The 19,964-nt window shown below is 45.2% G+C and overlaps 2 protein-coding genes across 3 annotated transcripts; both read right to left on the bottom strand.

Moving 5' to 3' along the window:
* Positions 1–10,239: 10,239 nt before the first annotated feature.
* Positions 10,240–11,255, bottom strand: LOC136527567 (chaperone protein dnaJ 11, chloroplastic-like). The gene has a single exon (XM_066520342.1). The coding sequence runs from the start codon at positions 11,114–11,116 to the stop codon at positions 10,724–10,726; it is 393 nt and encodes a 130-aa protein (XP_066376439.1). The 5' UTR covers positions 11,117–11,255; the 3' UTR covers positions 10,240–10,723.
* A 2,523-nt stretch (positions 11,256–13,778) lies between these two features.
* Positions 13,779–19,746, bottom strand: LOC136527422 (protein PSK SIMULATOR 2-like). 2 transcript variants are annotated; one of them, XM_066520151.1, is made up of 12 exons: positions 19,308–19,746; positions 17,951–18,276; positions 17,750–17,857; positions 17,582–17,672; positions 17,197–17,290; positions 16,098–16,192; positions 15,844–15,913; positions 15,674–15,774; positions 15,213–15,329; positions 14,868–14,944; positions 14,726–14,770; positions 13,779–14,620 (listed from the first exon to the last, which is right to left on the bottom strand). In XM_066520151.1, the coding sequence occupies exons 1-12, from the start codon at positions 19,464–19,466 to the stop codon at positions 14,080–14,082; spliced, it is 1,824 nt and encodes a 607-aa protein (XP_066376248.1). In that variant the 5' UTR covers positions 19,467–19,746; the 3' UTR covers positions 13,779–14,079. The 2 variants fall into 2 exon arrangements, with proteins under 2 accessions (XP_066376248.1, XP_066376249.1); XM_066520152.1 differs by having other exon boundaries at positions 13,780–14,620; positions 17,765–17,857; positions 19,308–19,745.
* Between the last annotated feature and the right edge of the window lie 218 nt (positions 19,747–19,964).

Genomic DNA, 19,964 nt, shown 5'->3' with positions numbered 1-19,964 from the left:
AGATCCCGAGCTACCTGCTGCTTAGAGGTGCCAGTGCCACAGCAGGAAGCCAGGAAGTCGTCGACGCCCAACAAGATGTTCAACCACCTATTAGCAAGGTGATTCGAACAGTCCCCTGCTAAAAATTAGCAGCTATTAGCCATTAGCTAGCTACGTTTTAGTGCTAATGAATCTAAATAGACCCTAAATATGTCACTGCATCCAACAGTGGTGGAGAACTGGAGATGAAAGCACGTGTACAAATATCACTTCTTCTATATTTAGATGCTCGAGTTTTTATCATTGTTAAGGCAATAGCCAATTTTATCATTATTTGACTATAGAAAAAAATTATGAATTACCTCTTTTGAGTTGTCTTTGGTCCCATTTGGCACGGCTTCTCCACCGGTTTCTGAAGCCGTTTGGAGCCGTTTTGTGCCTAGCCCTTAAACCGTGCTCTCATAGAAGAAATACAGAGGGTAGAGTAAAAAATAGTGGCTTTACCCGGTGTCAGCACCAAAATGTGTCACTCGTGTCGGGCACATGAGCAAGCTAGAAGAGTCTGCTCGAACTAGTTATTGACTCTTGTCTAGTTCAAGTATGATTAAATCGATCCGGTCGACCTCCACTGCTCGAACTAGATTAAGATCAAGTTATTGGCTCTATCTAAGGGTGGTGTCCTTCGGGTAGATTCATTAAGTTACTGATCTTACTGATGTTTTCATTGATATTAGTTTACAACAACATCAATTCGCCCGGTCGAGATCAAATTAGATCGAGCTCATATCCTTTAGATCCGTCGTTCATTTTGTTACAACACGATACTTCTTACTCTGAGCGACGTATTATGCTTCATCAGCTATTTTGACTTCGATCTTGATCGTGCATAGTACGCGGTTAAGGCATGAATAATCCTAAAGAGGTTTGCTGGCTAGTTGAATCTGGTTTATAGTTCACTATTATGGCTGTAATGATCCGGTCGATCCCCACTAATGGCACTGTAGATTGGAGGATGCTAGTTAGTAGATTTATTCCTGGTTAGGTATAACCTTAGCTGTTTGTTATGCCTGCATCGGCTAAATAGCCGATCGCCTGTGCGATAACACCTACAGTGTGCGTTCATAATTCTGTTAATCGTGAATAGATCCGTGTGCTTTAAGGGTTTAATTCGTTGTTTTTTACGGCTGTATCGATTCGGTCGAACCCCACTATTAGAGACAGCAGGTTGAGTCTGAGGAGTCCATAGGTTTGTTCATGTGAAATAGTCTATTGTTCACACACCATAGTCCTTTTCACCTGAATCGGCTATTTTAGCCTATTCATCCGAGCCTTCACGTATAGCATGTCTTTCGGAAAGCCTGTCGAAGTACGGATGTTTTTGCGGATTTTTCAATTTTAGTTTGTTACTATCATCATAGCTGCCATCGATCCGGTTGAACCTCACTGTCGGTGGTAACATATTAGACTTAGAGCGTTGGTAGATCCATTTGTATTAGATAGTCAATTCGTTCGTGCGTTATATCTTTTCCTGATTAGATTCATTAGCTCAATGATTCATACTGATAATATCCACCTAGCTGATGATCTTATTTACATATACGTATTGTACCTGTCAACATAAATTTAATCGTTACCCATGAGCTTTATAGTCCATAGCAGCCGATTTCTGTGCGGATTGACTATTTAGTCGCTTTTCCCATATGGCTGCTCCCGAAGCGGCACACTTAGAACTGTCTGGGCATAGACCGGCATGTTCCACCACAATTGCGTGAAGCATCTGTTGAAGAGGCCCATCGAGTTCATTTCTTCTCCCTATCACTGTCAGGGTCAGCCTTCACTTGGTTTTCATCACTGCCAGTCAATTCCATTGCTAATTGGGCTGACCTAGAGAAGAAGTTTTATACATATTTTTATACTAGGATAGAAGAAAAGAAGATTACCGATTTGACAACTATAAGACAGAGAACTAATGAATCGGGTACTGAGTTTCTTCAGAGGTTCCGAGAGACTAGAAATCTATGCTTCTCACTGAACTTGACTGCTGATCAGCTAGCTGCTTTGGCTGTTCAGAGAATATTGCCAACATGGAGAGAGAAGCTATTGGGACAAGAGTTTGATAACTTGGGTCAATTGGCTCAACGAGTGGCAGCGCTCAATAGCTAGTTTCAGAATATGCGCAGAGATACCCGATTTCAGAAAAGTACCACAATGGCCGAAGCCTATAATCCATATTTAGTCGATGGCGGCTATGAAGACGATGAAGAAGAGGTTGCCGGGCTGAATAGAATTAGGGTAAGAAGACAGTAATGGTGTCAAATCCTTGGGGAAGAGGAATCAAAGAGAGCTATGACTTCGATGTCACAAAATCAGACAAGCTCTTCGATTTGTTGCTTGGGAAGGGATAGATCAAGTTGCCTGATAATCATGTTATGTTGCCCCCTGATCAGTTGAAGAATAAGAAATTCTATAAGTTTTATAACGCTACATCCCATTCTACTAATGACTGTAGAGTTTTTCGACAGCATATACAGAGGGCTATTCAGCAAGGAAGGCTTAAATTCGATATGGCTCGGAAGATGAAAGTTGACGATAATCCTTTCCTAGGAGATCAAAATATGGTCGACGCTAGGCTGCTCAAGGGGAAGACTAAGGTCCTAACATCAGATAGATCAAGAGAAACTGGGACGGTCAATGCCGAGATACAAATATCGACTAATGAATATAGAAAGATCAGAAGGCGTCGTGATGAGCAAAAGAGCTGATATGAGCAGGGAGAAACGTCAAAAGATGGGGCGACAAAGCTATGTGTTACATCTCAAATTTTGTTGAATAAATGACAGTGGCAGAAGGAAAAGGATTATCAACGTTGGCTAGAAGAGCAAGAGTACCAGCATCAACAGGAAAATGAGAGGTATGAAAGAAAACAAGCCGAATCACATTAGAATTATTCTTTCTTCAGACATTACTAGAACGAATGTTTGAAGTTACCTACCAGAAATAACTATCTAGAGTGCAGCGAATAATATTGGGAGTTTAGGCAATCTCAAGCCAACCGCCGGTCTATCCATGCTCAAGATGTATATCATCATAATAACATGGATCGGCGCTTAAAAAATAAAAGTGTTCATGATCAGCTTGAAAAACGAGTTGTTGATCAAAATTGGGCTGCTTATAAAGAAGAAAGTAATGAGGAAGAATATATTTGGCAGGAAGGCTAGTGGTGTCCAAGAGGTTTGACAAGAAGCTAGAAACGAAGAGTGCAACACCTAAGGAACAGAGAACTAGAACAGGCTCAAGCATCTGGTAGACCTCAAGTGTGGCGTGGTAAGCAAAAAGCCGATAGGAGGCAACCATCGGCTAATATTCAAATAGCTTTTCTGTTGCCGTCAAAATTTAGAGCTCCAGCAGATCAAGAAATTTATTTAGATTTTGATGAATCGGAGTATGAAGAAATAGTTACCAAGTTGATAGTTATACAACAGGCTATATTTGATAAGCCAATCAAGCATCGGCACTTAAAAGCTTTATATGTAAAATGTTTTGTTGATGGGAAGCCGATGAATAAGATGTTGGTGCTTCTGTCAATCTTATGCCTTACACCACTTTTCGTAAATTTGGCAAGGGACTGGGAGATTTAATTGAAACTGATATGATGCTTAAGGATTTTAGGGGCAATGCGTCTAAGACCCGAGGGGTAATGAACGTCGAACTGACAATCGAGAGTAAGACTCTGCTCATCATGTTCTTCGTCATCGATGGAAAAGGGTCATATAGTTTACTTCTTGGTCGTGACTGGATTCATGCAAACTGTTGTGTGCCATCAACCTTGCATCAATGTTTGATTCAATGGCAAGGAGATGATGTTGAGCTGGTTCGCGCTGATGAGTCCATGAGTATCGCAACAGCTAATCCAGTGTATTGGGAGCTAGAAGACTTTGAGTGTTTTTTCTAGCAAGCTGTGGGAAGAAGGCTTCATTAGGATCAGTAATAAAGGCCAACAGCCGATCCAAGCAATCAGCTCTGAGAGTTTGTTTTAGTTAATAGTCATGGCTTCGTGTCGGCCTTTGGATTGAGGAAAAATAGGCATTGGTCCTAGAGAGCCGGAGCTAGAGGTGAAGCTGCTCCGACGGTAGCACGCAGTGTCCATCAGGGCGGCGAGGCTCCTGGCGGACGACCAGAAGCTGGGAGGCGCCAGGGCCAGGCTGTAGAAGGCGCAGCGCGAGCTGGAGGGCGTCCTAGAGAAGACCAACCCCATGGTGGCCATGCTCAGGACGGAGCTACAGCAGCTAATGGACTGCATGAGATCAGAGGACTTGTACAAGATGAAGGGCAAACCCTACGAGCTCGCCGTCGAGCTCTCCCATGCGCGCCAGCGCTTCGCCGCTCGAGGTGTCAACGACGGTGTCCGCCTCTTCGCTACGCCCTGCATGGACGCGTATCTTGAGCAAGCCAGGAAGTTCGCCGAGGACCCCAATGCGCCTCTGCCCACCGCAGATGCGGTCGCCGAGGACTCCAACACGCCTCTGCCCATCGCAGATGCGGACGCCGACGACCCCAACGCGCCTCTGTCCACCGTGGATGCGGACACCGGTGCAGAGGTAGAGATCGTCAAGGTCGTCGACGATGCCCCCAGCAAGGTTGTCTACTACATGTAGGTCACCGTGCTGTTGCTGAAGGGCATCGAGAATATCGTCAAACGCTCCTAGGAATGTCTAGGCATGGCCTAGTAGATCAGCACCAGTCAGCCCCAACGCCCTGCATGCTGGCAAGTACTGTGTTGCACTGTTGCTTCTGATCAGTTGGTTAGTGTGTTGTTGCTATCAAGTGTGAGTTATGCACTGTCAAATGAATAAGGCTTCGTGGATTGTTGGGTGGTACACATGTACTCCCCCGTTCCAAGAGGGGTACACATTTCGATTTTCGACCGATCAATCGATGTCAACCTTAACAAAATTTGTAGAAAATAGTAGTGTCAACGCTTGTATCTCCAAAGAAGTTTACTTTAAAATATATTGCACGATTAATCTAATAATACTTATTTATATAATAAATATTAATATTACTTTGTCTATATTTAATTAAACTTAAGATTGGTTAGCTTCTAAAAAAATATGAGCACCAAAAATACAAGCCCTGTTTGTATCTGAATGATCCCTTGAGCTCCATGCTAAGGCCCTGTTTGGATTGTACTTGGCCATATGGCCCGAGGCCCGTTGGCCCGACCCACGGGCCGATGTTTTGGCCCGGCCCAGGCATGGCATGGCCCGGTGGCTGGCGGGCTCGGGCTGGCCCGGCCCGACCCTTGGGCCGTGCCTTGGGCCTCACTTTTGGCACGACGTGCCGGCCCAGCCCGACCCGACACAACGGTCGGCACGAGGGGCCCGACCATGGGCCGACCTGGCCTGTTTGGCAACCAGCGAATATAAAGCGCCCCTCTCCCCGGCTCTCTCCATCCCAAACCCTAATCCTCATTTCCAAAGACTCCACCGGCCGTCGCCTCGCTCGCTCGCCTAGCGCCAGAGCGGAGAAAGGGAGCGCCGCTGCCGCTCGCCTCCAACCATCACCGGGCGCCAGCGAGCTTCTCTCAGCTCATTTGAGGTTGCTTCCTTCTAACCGTCTCTTCCCCGGCTCGCTCCCTCCACCGTACTTCTCTTCGTCAGATCCGTCCCCCAAAACCTAGTCTCTCCATCCTCTTCTCGTAGATCTGTGGATCTCGGTCTTCAACGGCAACTTCGGTGCTCCGGTTGAGCAGGTAAGCCACACTCCTAACCCTAACTTTGTGTAGCTTGTTCTAACTTCTATCGTTTTGCAGGCCGCAGGCTTCTTGCTCAGCTGCGGTAGCCGCCGTTGAGGGACCGGAGTGCCCGCAATGGCCGATGGCGACGATCCCACCTCCACCAATTACGAGTTGAGGATGATGGGGCTTTGAGGTGATGACGAAGACGACTTGGAGGACGGGCGCGTAGAGCTGTTTGGCACTACAACCACTCCGATCGAGGTTGGCGCAGACGAGCCGCCGGCGGCGGTGCCGTAGTCTGAGCACGGCGCTGCTCCTGGAGCTGCTCCTAAGCACGACGCTGCTCCTAGCGTTGCACCGTCCGGCTCTAGCGCCAGCAACAAATGCACCAGGTCTGAGGTATGGGAGGATTTTGAGGAGTTGTTTGAGCTCCGCAATGGATCTCAAGTTAGAGTCAATGCTAAGTGCAATTACTGCAAAAAAAACTTTGACTGCTCGTTCTAGTGCTGGTACTGGTCATTTGATTAGGCATATCAAATCATGCAAACCGAGAAAGCTTGGCAGTAATGCCATGTCTCAGTCCCTACTTAGGTTTAATCCTGATGGTTCTGTCCATCACTAGGAATATAGCCCTGAGGTTGCTAGAACACAGTTGTGCAAGTTGATTGCTAGAGAGGATCTTCCAGTTTGTTTTGGTGAATCTGCTGCTTTTGAGGAGTACATTAAACTTGCTCATAACCCTAGGTTTGTTCCTGTCTCTCGGTAAACCACCACCAGAGACTTTGTTAAGTACTTTAATGAACATCGTAGCAAACTCCTTGAATCTTTGAAATCTGTTAGTTCTGTTGCTTTGACATCTGATATATGGTCTGGTAATGCTAAAGAAGACTACTTAAGTATTGTTGCTCACTATGTTAACTCTGACTGGCAATTAGAGAAGAGGATTTTGGGTCTAAGGTTGATTGATGTGTCACACAATCATGAGAACATTGCTGAATGTGTGCTTACTTGTATTGATGAATATGGCTTAACTGATAAGGTTTTCTCCATGATATTAGACAATGCTTCTGCAAACACTAAAGCAATGGAGATTCTTGCTCCTGCATTGTCTGGTTATGTTGGTGAACTATTTTTGCATCAGCGATGTGCTTGTCATATCATTGACTTAATTGTTAAAGCTGGGCTAGAAGTCTTCAAGCCCATGCTGCATGCTTTTAGAACTGCAATTTCATTTATGAATTCCTCTAATCTGCGCATTGCATCATACAAAAATTTCTGCATTGCTAAAGGTGTCTGTCCTCATAAGTTTGGCTTGGACATGGATGTTAGATGGAATGCAACCTATCTGATGCTAAAGCATCTGATAGGACACAGGGCCCTTTTTTAGTGTGGATCACTGCAAACCATCCTTTGGTTGATGGCCAGCCATTGTTTACAGAGAATGACTGGAAAGCTGCTGAAAAACTTCTCCTATTCCTTGAACAGTTTTATGATTCTACTGTTGTGTTGTCTGGTGTTTATTATCCAACATCTCCACTAATTATGCATCATGTTCTTGAGATTGCTGGACATTTAAATACTAATGAAAGAGACAGGGACCTGAGAAATGTTGTTGCCCCCATGAAAGAGAAGTTTGAGGACTATTGGTCTACAATTCCAATGCTTTATTCCTTTGCTTTTATCTTGGATCCTAGAGCCAAGATAAGAGGATTCACCAATGTTCTCCAAATTATGTCTAACCTAACTGATGAGAACTATTCTAAATATTTAACCACTATTAGGGCTAACCTATCTGATACTTTTGCTAAGTATGACAGCAAGTTTGGTGCTGTGAGATTGCAAAGGGTCACAGTTCTAGGCCCTGCTTCAGGGAAGAGAAAGACTGCTTGGGGGAAAATTTTGGTGGCACTCCAGGTGGTGAACTTGGTGCTGGTGCTAGCCTAGCTGGTGGTCTTGGTACTGGTGCCAGTCTAGCTGCTGCTGGACTTAGTGCTGGTGCTAGTCTACCTCCTGGACTTGGTGGTGGTGCATCTTCATCCACTAGGAGGCCATCAGCATGTGCTTTGCTGCAGGCAGCACACTCTGGTGCTAACCTGAATGCTTCTGAGTTGGCTGCATACCTTGACAGTGACACTGTCAACCAATATGACGACGACTTCAATATCCTCAACTGGTGGCATGAGCACAAACTGTCATATCCTGTTCTTTTCATCTTAGCCAGAGATGTTTTGACTGTGCCTGTTTCTACTATATCTTCAGAATCTGCATTTAGTCTAACTGGCAGGATCATCGAGGAACGGCGACGGCGCCTAACTTCAGACATGGTGGAGATGCTGTCGTTGGTGAAGGACTGGGAGCAAGCAGATACAAAGACTCAACATACCATGGAGAATGTGGAGCTAGTGGAGGCATTTGAGAACTTATATCTTGATGATGAGAATGTGTAATGCTGTGGCCTGTGGGCTTATACTCTTTTCCTTTCCTTTCTGGATGACTGTAAGACTTGATGAACTTATGAACACTTATTAAAGCTGTGGGCTGTACTCTTTTCCTTTCTGGGGTTTTCTCACGAGGTGAGTTTTTACCCAGAAATGTTTTTAATGAGGCAGCCATTGCACTAAGCAGCTAATATATCAGTTATTTATGTTTACATTCATGTTACTTGTGATCTGTGAAAGATGTTTACATGTTGAAAGATAACCGAGAACTTGTTGAAAGATGTAACTGAGAACTTGTTGAAACCTGTTTACTTGTAATATGTGAAAAAATCTGAGTTGAACATATTTTTTTAAGCCTGGGGTGTCGGGCCTTGGGCTAGCACGGGCACGCTGGGCCAGTCGGGCCATCGGGCCGGCACGGCACGGCACGAGGCCTTTAGGGCCGTGCTTGGGCCGTTAGTGCTACCCGTGGGCCGGCACGGAACGGCCTGATGCGCCTGACGGGCCGTGCCGGGCCGGGCCGGGCGGCCCGAATGGGCATCTATAGTTTGGATATAAAGTATTTTTGGAGTTTTAGAAAAATACTTTGGTTTTAGAGTGCCACGAAGTGTTTGGGTGCAACAAACTTTATGGTTTTGAATACCATGGTATTACTGAAGTTGCAGTCTTTTGGAGTTTTAAAACTCCACTCTAGCCCTCTTTTTTTTTAAACCACGATTTTGCACATTAATGATTTAAAACTACAGTTTCGTGATACTATGGTTTTTTAATACTACAACACCCAAACAAGGCCTAAACCTCTTGCATGTGCAGGCTCTTGGTTTTGCCTTCAGGGCCTTTTTTGTTTGGAAGCCTGACTTGCATAGAGAAAAGTGTTTTGTGAGAGTTGATTGGAAATTTAAAGGAATCAGCCTAGACAGACAAGTTGGGGGTTATCCTTGTTTGGTTCGAAGCATGGCCTGAGAAAGTTAATTAATAGAGAGCATATGTTTTCTTGTCCAATGGAGAGGTAATCAATTCATTTTTTTAATTAATATACCTTAAATAGACACAAGCATAAACATATGGTAACAACATAAAATAGATTAGTGCATTTTCTTAATTTATAATCTGCTTAATATTAATAAATTTGAAAATATACTCCCACCATCGCAAAGATGCAATTCTCGTTTTCTAGGAGTCAACTAGTTTTATACTTGACCAAATCTATAAAAAATATTTACCATTTATGATACAAAATAAGTTTCATAAGATTAGTCACAGAATATATTTTCATAGCATATTAATTTGGAGACATAAATGGTGATATTATTTTTTATAAACTTAGTCAGAAATGTTGACTTGATCCAAATCCAAGACAAATAAGTCTTCCATAAAAGTTAATGCTACATACTTTTACCAATTCAAAACAAGAAATATATTTACACTAAAAATAAATAGAAACATATTTCTAATTCGTTGAGGTATAAAGAAAAGACACCCCTACAGTTGCTACAGCAGTAGCACCACGTGCTAATCAAAGAAAGGAAAGTAGCAATGCTCAAAAAAAAAGAAAGGAAAGTAGTAACTAATACTATTACAGTAGCATCAGCGAGTTAATTACTGTGCTTTTTGTTGAACCGTGGGAGCCGGGAGATGAATGAATTGCGTATCATAGATAGTCAAATTACTCCGTCTCACTTGAGCCTGTGATGAGCCAGGCCACCTCTTTCGCATGTATGGACCTGATCACCTGAACAACATTTTCCTGAACCTCAACCTGGGAGCGTCTCAGAGCTCGAACCAAATGGGGTGTTGTAGGCAGACTCGAGGCATCTTATTAGAGCTCCAACCAAATGGAGCAGGATTGCGACTTTGCGAGATCAGGTTTGGAACCAAACAGGCATCTTATTGGAGCTGCAGAAGGCAACCAACCAACAGAGAAAGGAGGACATGCACATGGCTGCTACATTGACTGAGCTGGTAGTTGGCTTGACCCTTGTCAAGTTGTCATCCTCAGGACGTTCATTCATCAGTTGCGCCCATACTGCTTGTAATAATACGGAACAACAGTTTGTTAGGTCATTTACCGTCCAAACAAGAACATAGATAAATATCCATCCATAATTCACATAGAATTGCACATATTTACAAGCATAGCAATTACTAGTTGCATTTTAGCAATTACTAGTAGTACACAAGAGATGTTAAAAATGCCTCTCTTCGTGCAGCTATGATGGCAAGATGGACACGAAGAAAGAGGCGTCCGTCCCCTGCTCTACTCCCTCGGCCCGCATGCAGGCCGCAACGCCAAGGCCGATGGAGCCTCCGGCCCATAGCGTCCACGATCCAGCTCATGTGGGCCCCCAGGATCGCGATCCCTTCCGTTTTACATGTGGTCCATCTTCAATGTGGGCCGGTAGTCCATGTGGGCCGTCTTCAATATGGTCCCGTCGTCGGTCGCAGCTGGCCCGCGGGGACCAGACCACGGAGCGCGCACCGGCGACCGCACCGGCCGCGGCGCTCGAGCGGAGGGGAGGGGCGCGTGCAGGCGCGGCGCGCCGCAGTTACGTGGCGTGGTGCTATGCAACTACCAGCACTGGTCCGTCTCCCACCTCCGCGGCCGGAACCCCGCCCCCGCCGGCGCGGCCCAGCTGCCGCTCCGGACCGGCGCGGCGACGGCCACGGCGCGGTCGTAGCGCGCGCGCTCGTCGGGGTCCGCGAGCGTGGCGTACGCAGCGTGCAGGCGGATGAACCCCTCGTCGCCGCGGCCGCCGGCGTCCGGGTGCACCTCCCTCGCCAGGCGCCGGTACGCCGCCTTGATCTCGCAGCTGCTAGCGCCGGCCCCGACCCCGAGCACCTCGTAGTGCGTCCTCGCCGTCGCCGGAGCTGGCGCCGCCACCAAGGACGCGCGGGCCACGCACCGGCTGCCGCGCTGCGCGCCGCAGGTCGGAAGAACCGCCGTCGATGCAAACGAAGCCATTGTTTCCACAATTCACAGCGCTCCTGCCTCCCGCGTGTGGTGTTCTTGGTTTCTTGGAGTTTGTTTCTTCGTCGTCGTCGAGGAGGAAGTAAGAAAGATGGGGAGAGAGGACTACGGTGCCGGACTCCGAGGTGCGCCGTGGGATTTATAGGGCGGTGGCGGCGAGGAGCTTGTGGTGGTGCTTGCGTGTCCACCTCTCGATCTTATCCGCGGGAGGATGGAGATGGGGATTCTCACTCTGCTGACTCAACCAGCAGTGTACGTCTGTCTGTGCCAGTGTGCCTGCCCGCCTGCCTGCCTGCGTTGGCTGCTGTTGCTTTCGCCATTGGACCCGGCAGCCGCCATCATTGCGGTTTGCAAGTGCCTGTTTAGTTGCACTTTATTTTACAAAAATTTTCAAGATTTTTTGTCACATGGAATCTTTGAACGTATGTATGAAGCATTAAATATAAATAAAAAATAAAACTAATTACACAGTTTAGACGAAATTCACGAGACGAATCTTTTAAGCCTAATTAGACTATGATTGGACACTAATTGCCAAATAATAATGAAAGTGCTACCGTGTCATTTCGTCAAAAATTTTGCAACAACTCCATCGGTCCCTCCAGGAACAGGATAAAGGCTGCAACAATGGTAAACTGTTGCTATTGTTGTGCTTATCTTCTTCTCTTTTTTTGTGTGTGTACTAAACTTGTTGTTTGAGTTCATCGTCCAGGAAATTAGGAGTACTGACTGCCTAACCTGATTTTTCGGCTGTTATCAGCTTCCTATGATTTTATCTCCGGGAGAAGTGTTCACTTTTTTTTCTGTCAGACTATATATTTAGGATTTTTTTGCTTGTTCCTAATTTGTTTAGGTGATAATGTTGCTGGCATTAATCCACCCTGCTGTGTCTGTAGTGTTTAGTTGGCGAAATTTTTGGCGAAATGGTACTGTAGCACTTTTGTTGTTATTTAGCAATTAGTGTCCAATCATAGTCTAATTAGGTTTAAAAGATTCGTCTCGTGAATTTCGTCTAAACTATGTAATTAGTTTTATTTTTTATTTATATTTAATGCTTCATGCATGCGTCCAAAGATTCGATGTGACGGAGAATCTTAAAAAATTTTGCAAAATGAGGTGCAACTAAATAGGGCCCCAGGCCACAGGCCTGATCTGCTGCACCCACAAGAATTCTCACAGATAGCATATGGATATCTTCCCATGTCTCCACATCATTATTGTTATGTGTATGAATGGAATGGAAGAAATGAAAGTTGCAGAGTTAGGTTCCCTGCTCAGCTTAGGTACCGTTTAGTTCCCAAAATTTTGTAAAATTTTTTAAGATTTTCCGTCACATCGAATCTTTAGACGTATGCACGAAGCATTAAATATAAATAAAAAATAAAACTAATTACACAGTTTAGACGAAATTCACGAGACGAATCTTTTAAGCCTAATTAGACTATGATCGGATATTAATTACTAAATAGCAACGAAATGCTACAGTACTTTTTTTAAAAAAAATCGCCAACTAAACGAGGCCTTACTGTGGATATCACGGCTCCATGTTATCCACAGGAAATGCAAAGCAGTGGGCGAATTAATGTGCCGACCACCCGCTCGGATGGCCGCGACGTCGGCAACGGCGAAAGGGTGGCGGGAAGCGTGTGCGGTGCACCGCGCGCGGCGCGGGTCCCTCCGCTCCGCGGCGGAACAGCTGTGCGGTGGAGGGAGCAGCGCTTGACTTGGACGTCGTCGTATAATATAATAATATATTTGTGGAAGAACTTTTTCCTTGATGAAAGAAGGATCTAAAGTGGGTCCCACCGCTGCCACTTGTGGGGCTATGCCCAGTTCTATCTGAGCAAGCAATGGCCTGTGGATATGAACAAGAGTCCACCCCTGCCACTTGTGGAATGGCAAGTCGGCAATACATGTATCTGGGGCTTGTTTAGATGCCATCCAAATTTTAAGTTTTTTCATTCTCTCTATCACATCAATTTTTAGCCATTTGTATGGAGTATTAAATGTAGATAAAAAAATAACTAATTACACAGTTTAGTTAGAAATCACGAGATGAATCTTTTGAGCCTAGTTGGTCCACGATTGGATAATATTTGTCAAATAAGACGAAAGTTGTACTATTTATCGGGTTCATTTTTTTTTGCAATCTAAACGAGGCCCTGAGCAAGCAATGACCAGTGCAGATTTGATATTTCAGGTGCAGCACCGCCAAGATTTGTAGCTTCAGAAGTCGTTAGTATATCTCAGTTAGTAATATCAAATCTTCTGTCATACATTGGCCCTATTCGTTTTTGCTGAAATTTGGCTTATGCTGACGCGTTATGTTGATTTGTTGTGAGAGAAAAATATTGTTCGTCCAATGAAAAATACTGCTGAAGTAGTGCTTATACAGTTACTACAAAGTATCACCCCCTCTACTTTTTTTTTTAAAAGCATATCACCCGACTGTTGTCCTCTAGTTCCGTCCAATGGCGGTGCTTATGCCTGTCTCTGTTTTCAGTTATTGTTGACAATCCAGGGTATCTTCCTAACAAAACACTGACAATCCAGGGTATCTTCCTAACAAAGCTGAACAGAAAAATTGATCTTACAGAGTTCAAATCATTTGGTCGTTATATTCAGAGGAAGGATTCAAACAAATCGATATTTTTCCAAAGGTGGTCGGAACACTTGTGATCTCGCTCTATATATTTTCACTCAAATCACAGACTATAACACAAGATTATATGTGTACATAATAAACTAGGATATTATATGGACATTCACCCAGTTCGCTTGATCGTTTCTGTGACTTATAAGCCAGCTGATGCTGTTTTTTTTTTGTTAGAGAAAAATATTGTATCATAACTCATAAGCATGACTGATACGATCAAGCGAACAGGTTGATTATCACGCATATACAAAATGTACGAAGAGCCGCTTGACGCAGCAAAAGAATACCTACTACTAACATTCTAGCAAAACGTTGGGGAGGACGGGCGCGAGAACGAAGTCAGTCTATCCAAGCCATCAATTACATCAAGGTCCCTGGCCGTGTCACGGTCCACGGCTGTGGTCCTGCCGAACTCCCTCGCCGGCGAGCTTCCCTGGCTCCGGCACGAGTCCCAGCTCCGGTGAGCCTTGTTCCGTCGGCCAGGTGGAGGCTCGCAGCTCTGGCTCCTGCCGTAAGACGTCCTCTTGAAGCTCAGGTGGTCCAGCGCCGCGCGCTCGCAGTCCGACAGCGGGCTCGAGGCCATGCAGCTGTTCACCGGCAACGTGTTGTGCCTCGTCTCTGTATCCGGTTGGAGGTCAGGCGCCACCTTGCGGGACCGGGACGAGGCGTCGTGCCTCGATGATTTGCTGGTCCCGTAGCCTCTGTTCTTCACCTGGGTCACCAGGTGGTGAAGGAGCACCACCAGCTCCAGCATGTAGTGCTCGGTTTTCGCCTTATCGGCATGGTGAAGCGTCTGGATGCGGATGACGCTGTGGGAGCCTGATTTCTTGCTCATGTCACTCCTGTAAGGTGGATGCATGTTAGGTGGTGGTGCAAGCAAAATATGTTATGCTACATTGTCAATGGGAAGCTCAATGGGAATCAAGATTTCTCAATTTGGTACTCACCCAAGATTTGCCCATTCACCGACCCATCCAAAACCTTGGTGCACCCTGGTCAATGAATCAGAAGAAAAAAGAATTGTTAGCACATAGTACTATAGTCAAGTCAGATTGTCAGAGTATTATAACTAAAACAAGCTCAGCCCACCCTATTGTATTTTCTGCTACCGGCAGAAGCCAGCGAAGAGTTTTCTGCATTTCGGCTTTTATTTGAGCTACTGTACGCTGCAGCAATGGAACACCGGTTATTAGCGTGCAAAAATGGATGCACCAAAATTAGCAGTCAAATCAGGTCCTTGTATACCGCTAGAAAATTAAAAAAAAAACAGGTCCTTTGAATGCGTGTGGAAATTGACATAAAATAAAACAGAACTTTAAATTCGCCCCACCATCAGTCAGTTTTACAGACCTACTACAGATTACATGCACATGGAAGATACATACTAAGGAAATGAAACATTTGAGCACTACAAGGTTGTACAAGAAGACAAACCTCTTCTTCGGTGTTGAATGTTTGCAATCGTGATCGCAGAGCTGACTTTACTGTTATTGGCAGACCATGGTACAAATTGTCCCTTGCACTAGGAGGAAGAGAGAGCGGCCGAGAAACCTGCATAGGTAAACACGGTACTTTGAGAATGTCATCCCCACTAATCAATGAAGCATCATCAGTACCAGCCTTAAGTTTGGAAATGTAGACTCTGGTGATACAGGGTATGCACAATGCTTTCTTAACTAGTGCTCTGCTGCTAAGAGACAGAGAGATAAGCACAGACACTATTACAGTACACAACTGTACACGGTATGGAAAGGAAAATGGATAGATCATGGTTTGACAAATTGACAGAACATATTCTGGATGAACAAATGGAAATTGCTGCCATGCCAATATAATGAAAGTGGGACATCATGCAGACATAAATAGACATGGGATAGGCTATCAGAACAACTTACTATACTTTCAATTTGATTGATAATGTTAGCATAATGTAGTGCCAGACCACAGGAACCTAGCCTTTTGTTCTGAGTTTGTTCAGAAGCGCAGAATTCAGTTCCTGAGGTGTTAGGAAATTATTAGATACATTTAAAAACAACAACAACAACAAGCTAGTAGTACTACTTACCAGCTTCATTAAATGAATCTCGGATTTGTTTATGTAAATATATTACGATGTCCACAAGTTTCTCCACAATCTGCAGTTAGGAGAATAAACACAATGTCAGCATTCTTCAAAAGATGTTCGAGGGTAAGGAACAACATGTGTAGCATGTCCGCCAAAAAATGTCTTGTTAGCATGTCGGTATTAACAAAGAGTGACAGACGTAAAGTTACAGTATAAACTATAAAACAACTAAGTGAGTATGGTTGAAAATTTACATCTTCCAAGGTGCTAGACCACAAGGATTTCTTCTTCAGATTTTTCACAAGCTTCCTCTGGTGCTTTAATTCACTATGCAATATCATTATAGTCTCTGCAACAAAAAGTAAAAATAAAATGTAATTAAATCCCCCAAGTTTTATCTGTACATGCCTACATGCATGTGTAAAATGCTATAGCAACAAAAAGGGCTATAGGAAATAACAGCTGGTACTGTGAAAGAATGCTTATATCTATGTACACATTTTAAGAATCTCTTCAAAAGAACATGGTTAGGAGTCTCATACATTAATGTAGTTCATTTTCTAAAAAGTGTGGATTCCCTGGTTACCATGTCAATGCTATCTGTCAGCTTGGCACGCTTTTTTCTTGAACAAAGTGGCAGGAGCTCCGCCTTTCAATCTTGTCATGCTTGTTAACCAGTCAATTTATAAGCTTGTTAACTAGTCAATTTATAAGTTTTTTAGATAATGGAACAAAGTTCCAGCCTCTACCATCCAGGGATGGTACACAGCTGATAGTCAATTTATAAGTGGCTATCACAAGTTGGTTCATTTGGAATAAAGATGGGGATGGAATCGCAGAGAACATACATTGTTTTATTTATCAAAGAGAAACCCAGGGGAAAAAAGTTTGCACTACAACCAACATAAGATCCATTTCCCTTGAAGAAACTCGGCCCAGGGGGAGAGACATTCTCAAGACGTTGCACTTAACATCAAGAAAAGATCCAGAAAGCCGGCTACTGCCCGCAGGCTATCACTTTAGCAACTGTATCACAGCCATGGGGAACACACAGTTATGGGCCTTTTTTCCTGTGAGAACTCAGGGTTTGAGCCCTGGTTGACAGCCTTACACCTGGAGGTCTTAACAGCATGCTACGAGCACGTTCTTAAGCTTCATTTCCTTTGTCTAATGCCAAATGTAATAGCTAGCCCAATAACTTACTAATATTATGATATGTTCCCCCCAAGTCTTTGCTCACAAAGTGTAAGCATATCACTATTTCCAGACAAGCTAGCTAATGAGAAAAAAGCCTAAAGCATGCAGTCTAACATCTATCGGTACTGCTCCAAAATGGCATTAGTCTTACTGTACCTCGTCTAGCTGCTGGCACAGACTCCTCTTCATGAAATTTCCTTTTAAAATCCTGCTCAAACCTGTCCAGAGCATGCAATTCATGGTAGAGCTCCTGCCATTACATAGTTAATAAGCATCAGTTTCGGAGTTGGTGTGATATTGACAAAAATAGCTTGATACTACCACCATTCTTGAAAATGCAGCTTATAAGTTGCTATTGTGTATATGATGCTCTGATTTTAGTTTTAGAAACCAGCGGACACTCCATAAATAAAACAGCAGAAATGTAAAAGAACAGTGTTACCTTTTGACTAAAAAATAAGTATTTTAAAGTTCAAGACCTATAAGTACACAAATCAGGACACTAAAGCAAACATAAAAGAATTCTTTACAGCATACGTACAGAAGTATTCTGTGCCAAATTAATCAATTTCTGGACAGTAGCTTCCATGCTCTCCTTTGAATGATCGTGAGGTGTATTATCTGTCACTAACCTGCATATCATAGTAATTCAGAGAACGTCAAGTGCTAATATGATTGTAGATAGCGACAACTCAGATGAAAAGCATACTTTTCAGAGGCATACTTGTCGAAATATCGCCCCAAGTTATGCCATATAGGATCTTTGCAGAGGTCACCAAATCGTATTACTTCTCTTGAAAAGATGGCAAGTTCTTCCCTGTACGATTCCATTTTTCAAGTCCAAGTCAGCCACAGTTTTGACTAAAGCAACAGAGAGTATTCAGAGCAAGTTCAAATCATACAATCATACCTTTTATCAACGGCAGCAATATGCAACAGCTCAATGGTATTTGAGGACACCAATATTCGCACTCCATCTGAATGCAGAATCTCTTTCTTGAGCTCTTCTATACTCTCATCAGAGCATGACCTCCACAAACTAGAAGCTTTAGCTATTGTATTTGCGACTTCAAATGCTAAAATACAGGCTTTATTCCCCCGGTTGGTTCCCCCAGAGAGAAAGCCGCTGCCAGGATTCAAATTTGTCATGCTACTCCCGAGCGTATCTAACACTTCAACAGCCTTTTCAAGACCAGCAATGCTAGCTCTTCCCAAAAATGTACCTGTGTCTGATACCTGGCAGAACTTAGTATGTCAGAGTTCATGTGAAAAGACCTACTGCTATGCTCTCATGTAATAATGTCTTAGTTTTATTCTCATGTAATAATGTAATATGCAGTAAGACTGGTGTTCGTCCATTGTGTCACATTTTGTAGTTTGACAAACTCCTTGCACATTCAGAGGAGAGCACCCTCCTAGCTGCGAATAAAAAACTGGAAACTTCATGCCTCTGGAAGAGTAAGATAGTATGATTTGTCGACTCCAGAAGTAGAACGATCAGACACAATTTCGCGTTGTGGGTCGCAGGATTGACCATTCCAGATGGTAGACTTTTGCTGACAGCAATCTGAATGTAGATTAAGCACGGCTGCGCCTTCACTTATCCCAGTGAAAAGAAGAGAATCATTCTCCTGGGAGAGAGCTTAGAATATATGCGAAAAGAAGGGCCGCCAAGCTTGACTTCACATTGTATGCCGACATGACATGTAGATTTGTGGACTGGCTTTTATTATTGGCTTTACCTGTTGTATGTATGTATCTGTTCCGGTCTCCTTCCCCTTACCCGGTGATCGAGCACATGCAGATTTTGTAACAAATACTGAAACAACTCCAACCGGTTCCCGAATTCTGATCGAACGGACTATTTTGCTAAAGGTGATGATTAGTGTGAAGGGCTTCATAAAGACTTCGCGGCGGCACTAGCTGTATAAATGAAGCGAAATAGCTTCAGCTTCGCGGCGGCGACGGCGAGCGTCGCGTGTCCTCCGTTCACGGCGGCGGCCGAAACGCGACAGGGTCGCTGAGCAGACAGGGCTGGAAACTGGGAAATCAGGATAGCAGTCGGCAGGTGTGTCTCCAAGGTGACCAGAATTTGCAGCAGAGCAGCAGCACCGACCGCACCTCCATGCATGCACCAAATAAGGCAGCGATAGCCGCGATACATACGCAGCAGCATGCGTGAAGCGAGGCGGGGAGGCAGAAGGAAGGAGCGGGCAGCGGAGAGAGAGAAAGAGAGAGGGGCGGTATCAGCCAGCGAGGGAAGGTACCTTGTGGGAGTGGGGCGGCTTGGGCGGCGGGACGGCGAGCTCGCCGGAGTCGAAGTCCCCTGGCCCGTACCTCCCGCGGCGCGCGGCGTACTCGGTCGCCAGCGGGCCCGGCGCCGGCGGCGCGTCCTCCGGGAACCGCCTCGAGCACACGCACCCCATGGCCGGCTTGGCTTCTCACCGGACACGCGCTCTGCTCGAGCCTGGAGGCTATTACCTATTACTTAGCTTGCTTCTCTTGTTCCTCGGAGTCGGGCAGGCAGCTCGTCGCTCCTCCTCCCAGCAGCGGAGTTGGTGGTGCCCGGTGGTCGCGGGTTTGAATGAACTTTGAAGTCGCGGGAGGAGTGGAAGGGAACGGAGGCGGAGGCGGAGGCGAGGGCGAGGGGCGGTGCGTGGTGGTGGCGGTGGGATTGATTGACGAGCGAGCGCCCGAGCCGAGACGACGGCGGGGGGGTTGGTTTTGGGGTCGGGGGGTGGGTCGCTTTTTGTTCCGTGGCCTGGGCGCCTGGCGTGGCGTGTGGTGTGTCCCGCCCCCGTCTCCCCTGGCCCTGCCCATGTCCATCCATGGGTCGTCGTCGCCTTTGACTCGTTTCCCTGCTGCGCTGCACGCGCACGCACTTCCATTTCCTTCACCTCAGGCCAGGGTACTGCTGCGCTGCA

Source organism: Miscanthus floridulus, chromosome 19 (assembly GCF_019320115.1).
Source record: "Miscanthus floridulus cultivar M001 chromosome 19, ASM1932011v1, whole genome shotgun sequence".
In the NCBI taxonomy this organism is placed as follows: domain Eukaryota; kingdom Viridiplantae; phylum Streptophyta; class Magnoliopsida; order Poales; family Poaceae; genus Miscanthus; species Miscanthus floridulus.
Note: the sequence above shows the minus strand (reverse complement) of the source record. Positions and strands in the feature narration are given on the sequence as shown.

What these genes read in the sequence shown, in the direction of transcription:
- LOC136527422 (XM_066520151.1), bottom strand. Translation starts at nt 19,466, where the DNA reads ATGGGGTGCGTGTGCTCGAGGCGGTTCCCGGAGGACGCGCCGCCGGCG. An exon ending in AGCCGCCCCACTCCCACAAG is followed by an intron (nt 18,277 to 19,307) that starts GTACCTTCCCTC and finishes AAGTTCTGCCAG; the next exon opens with GTATCAGACACAGGTACATT. An exon ending in TCAATCAAATTGAAAGTATA is followed by an intron (nt 15,330 to 15,673) that starts GTAAGTTGTTCT and finishes TTACCTATGCAG; the next exon opens with GTTTCTCGGCCGCTCTCTCT.
- LOC136527567 (XM_066520342.1), bottom strand. Translation starts at nt 11,116, where the DNA reads ATGGCTTCGTTTGCATCGACGGCGGTTCTTCCGACCTGCGGCGCGCAG.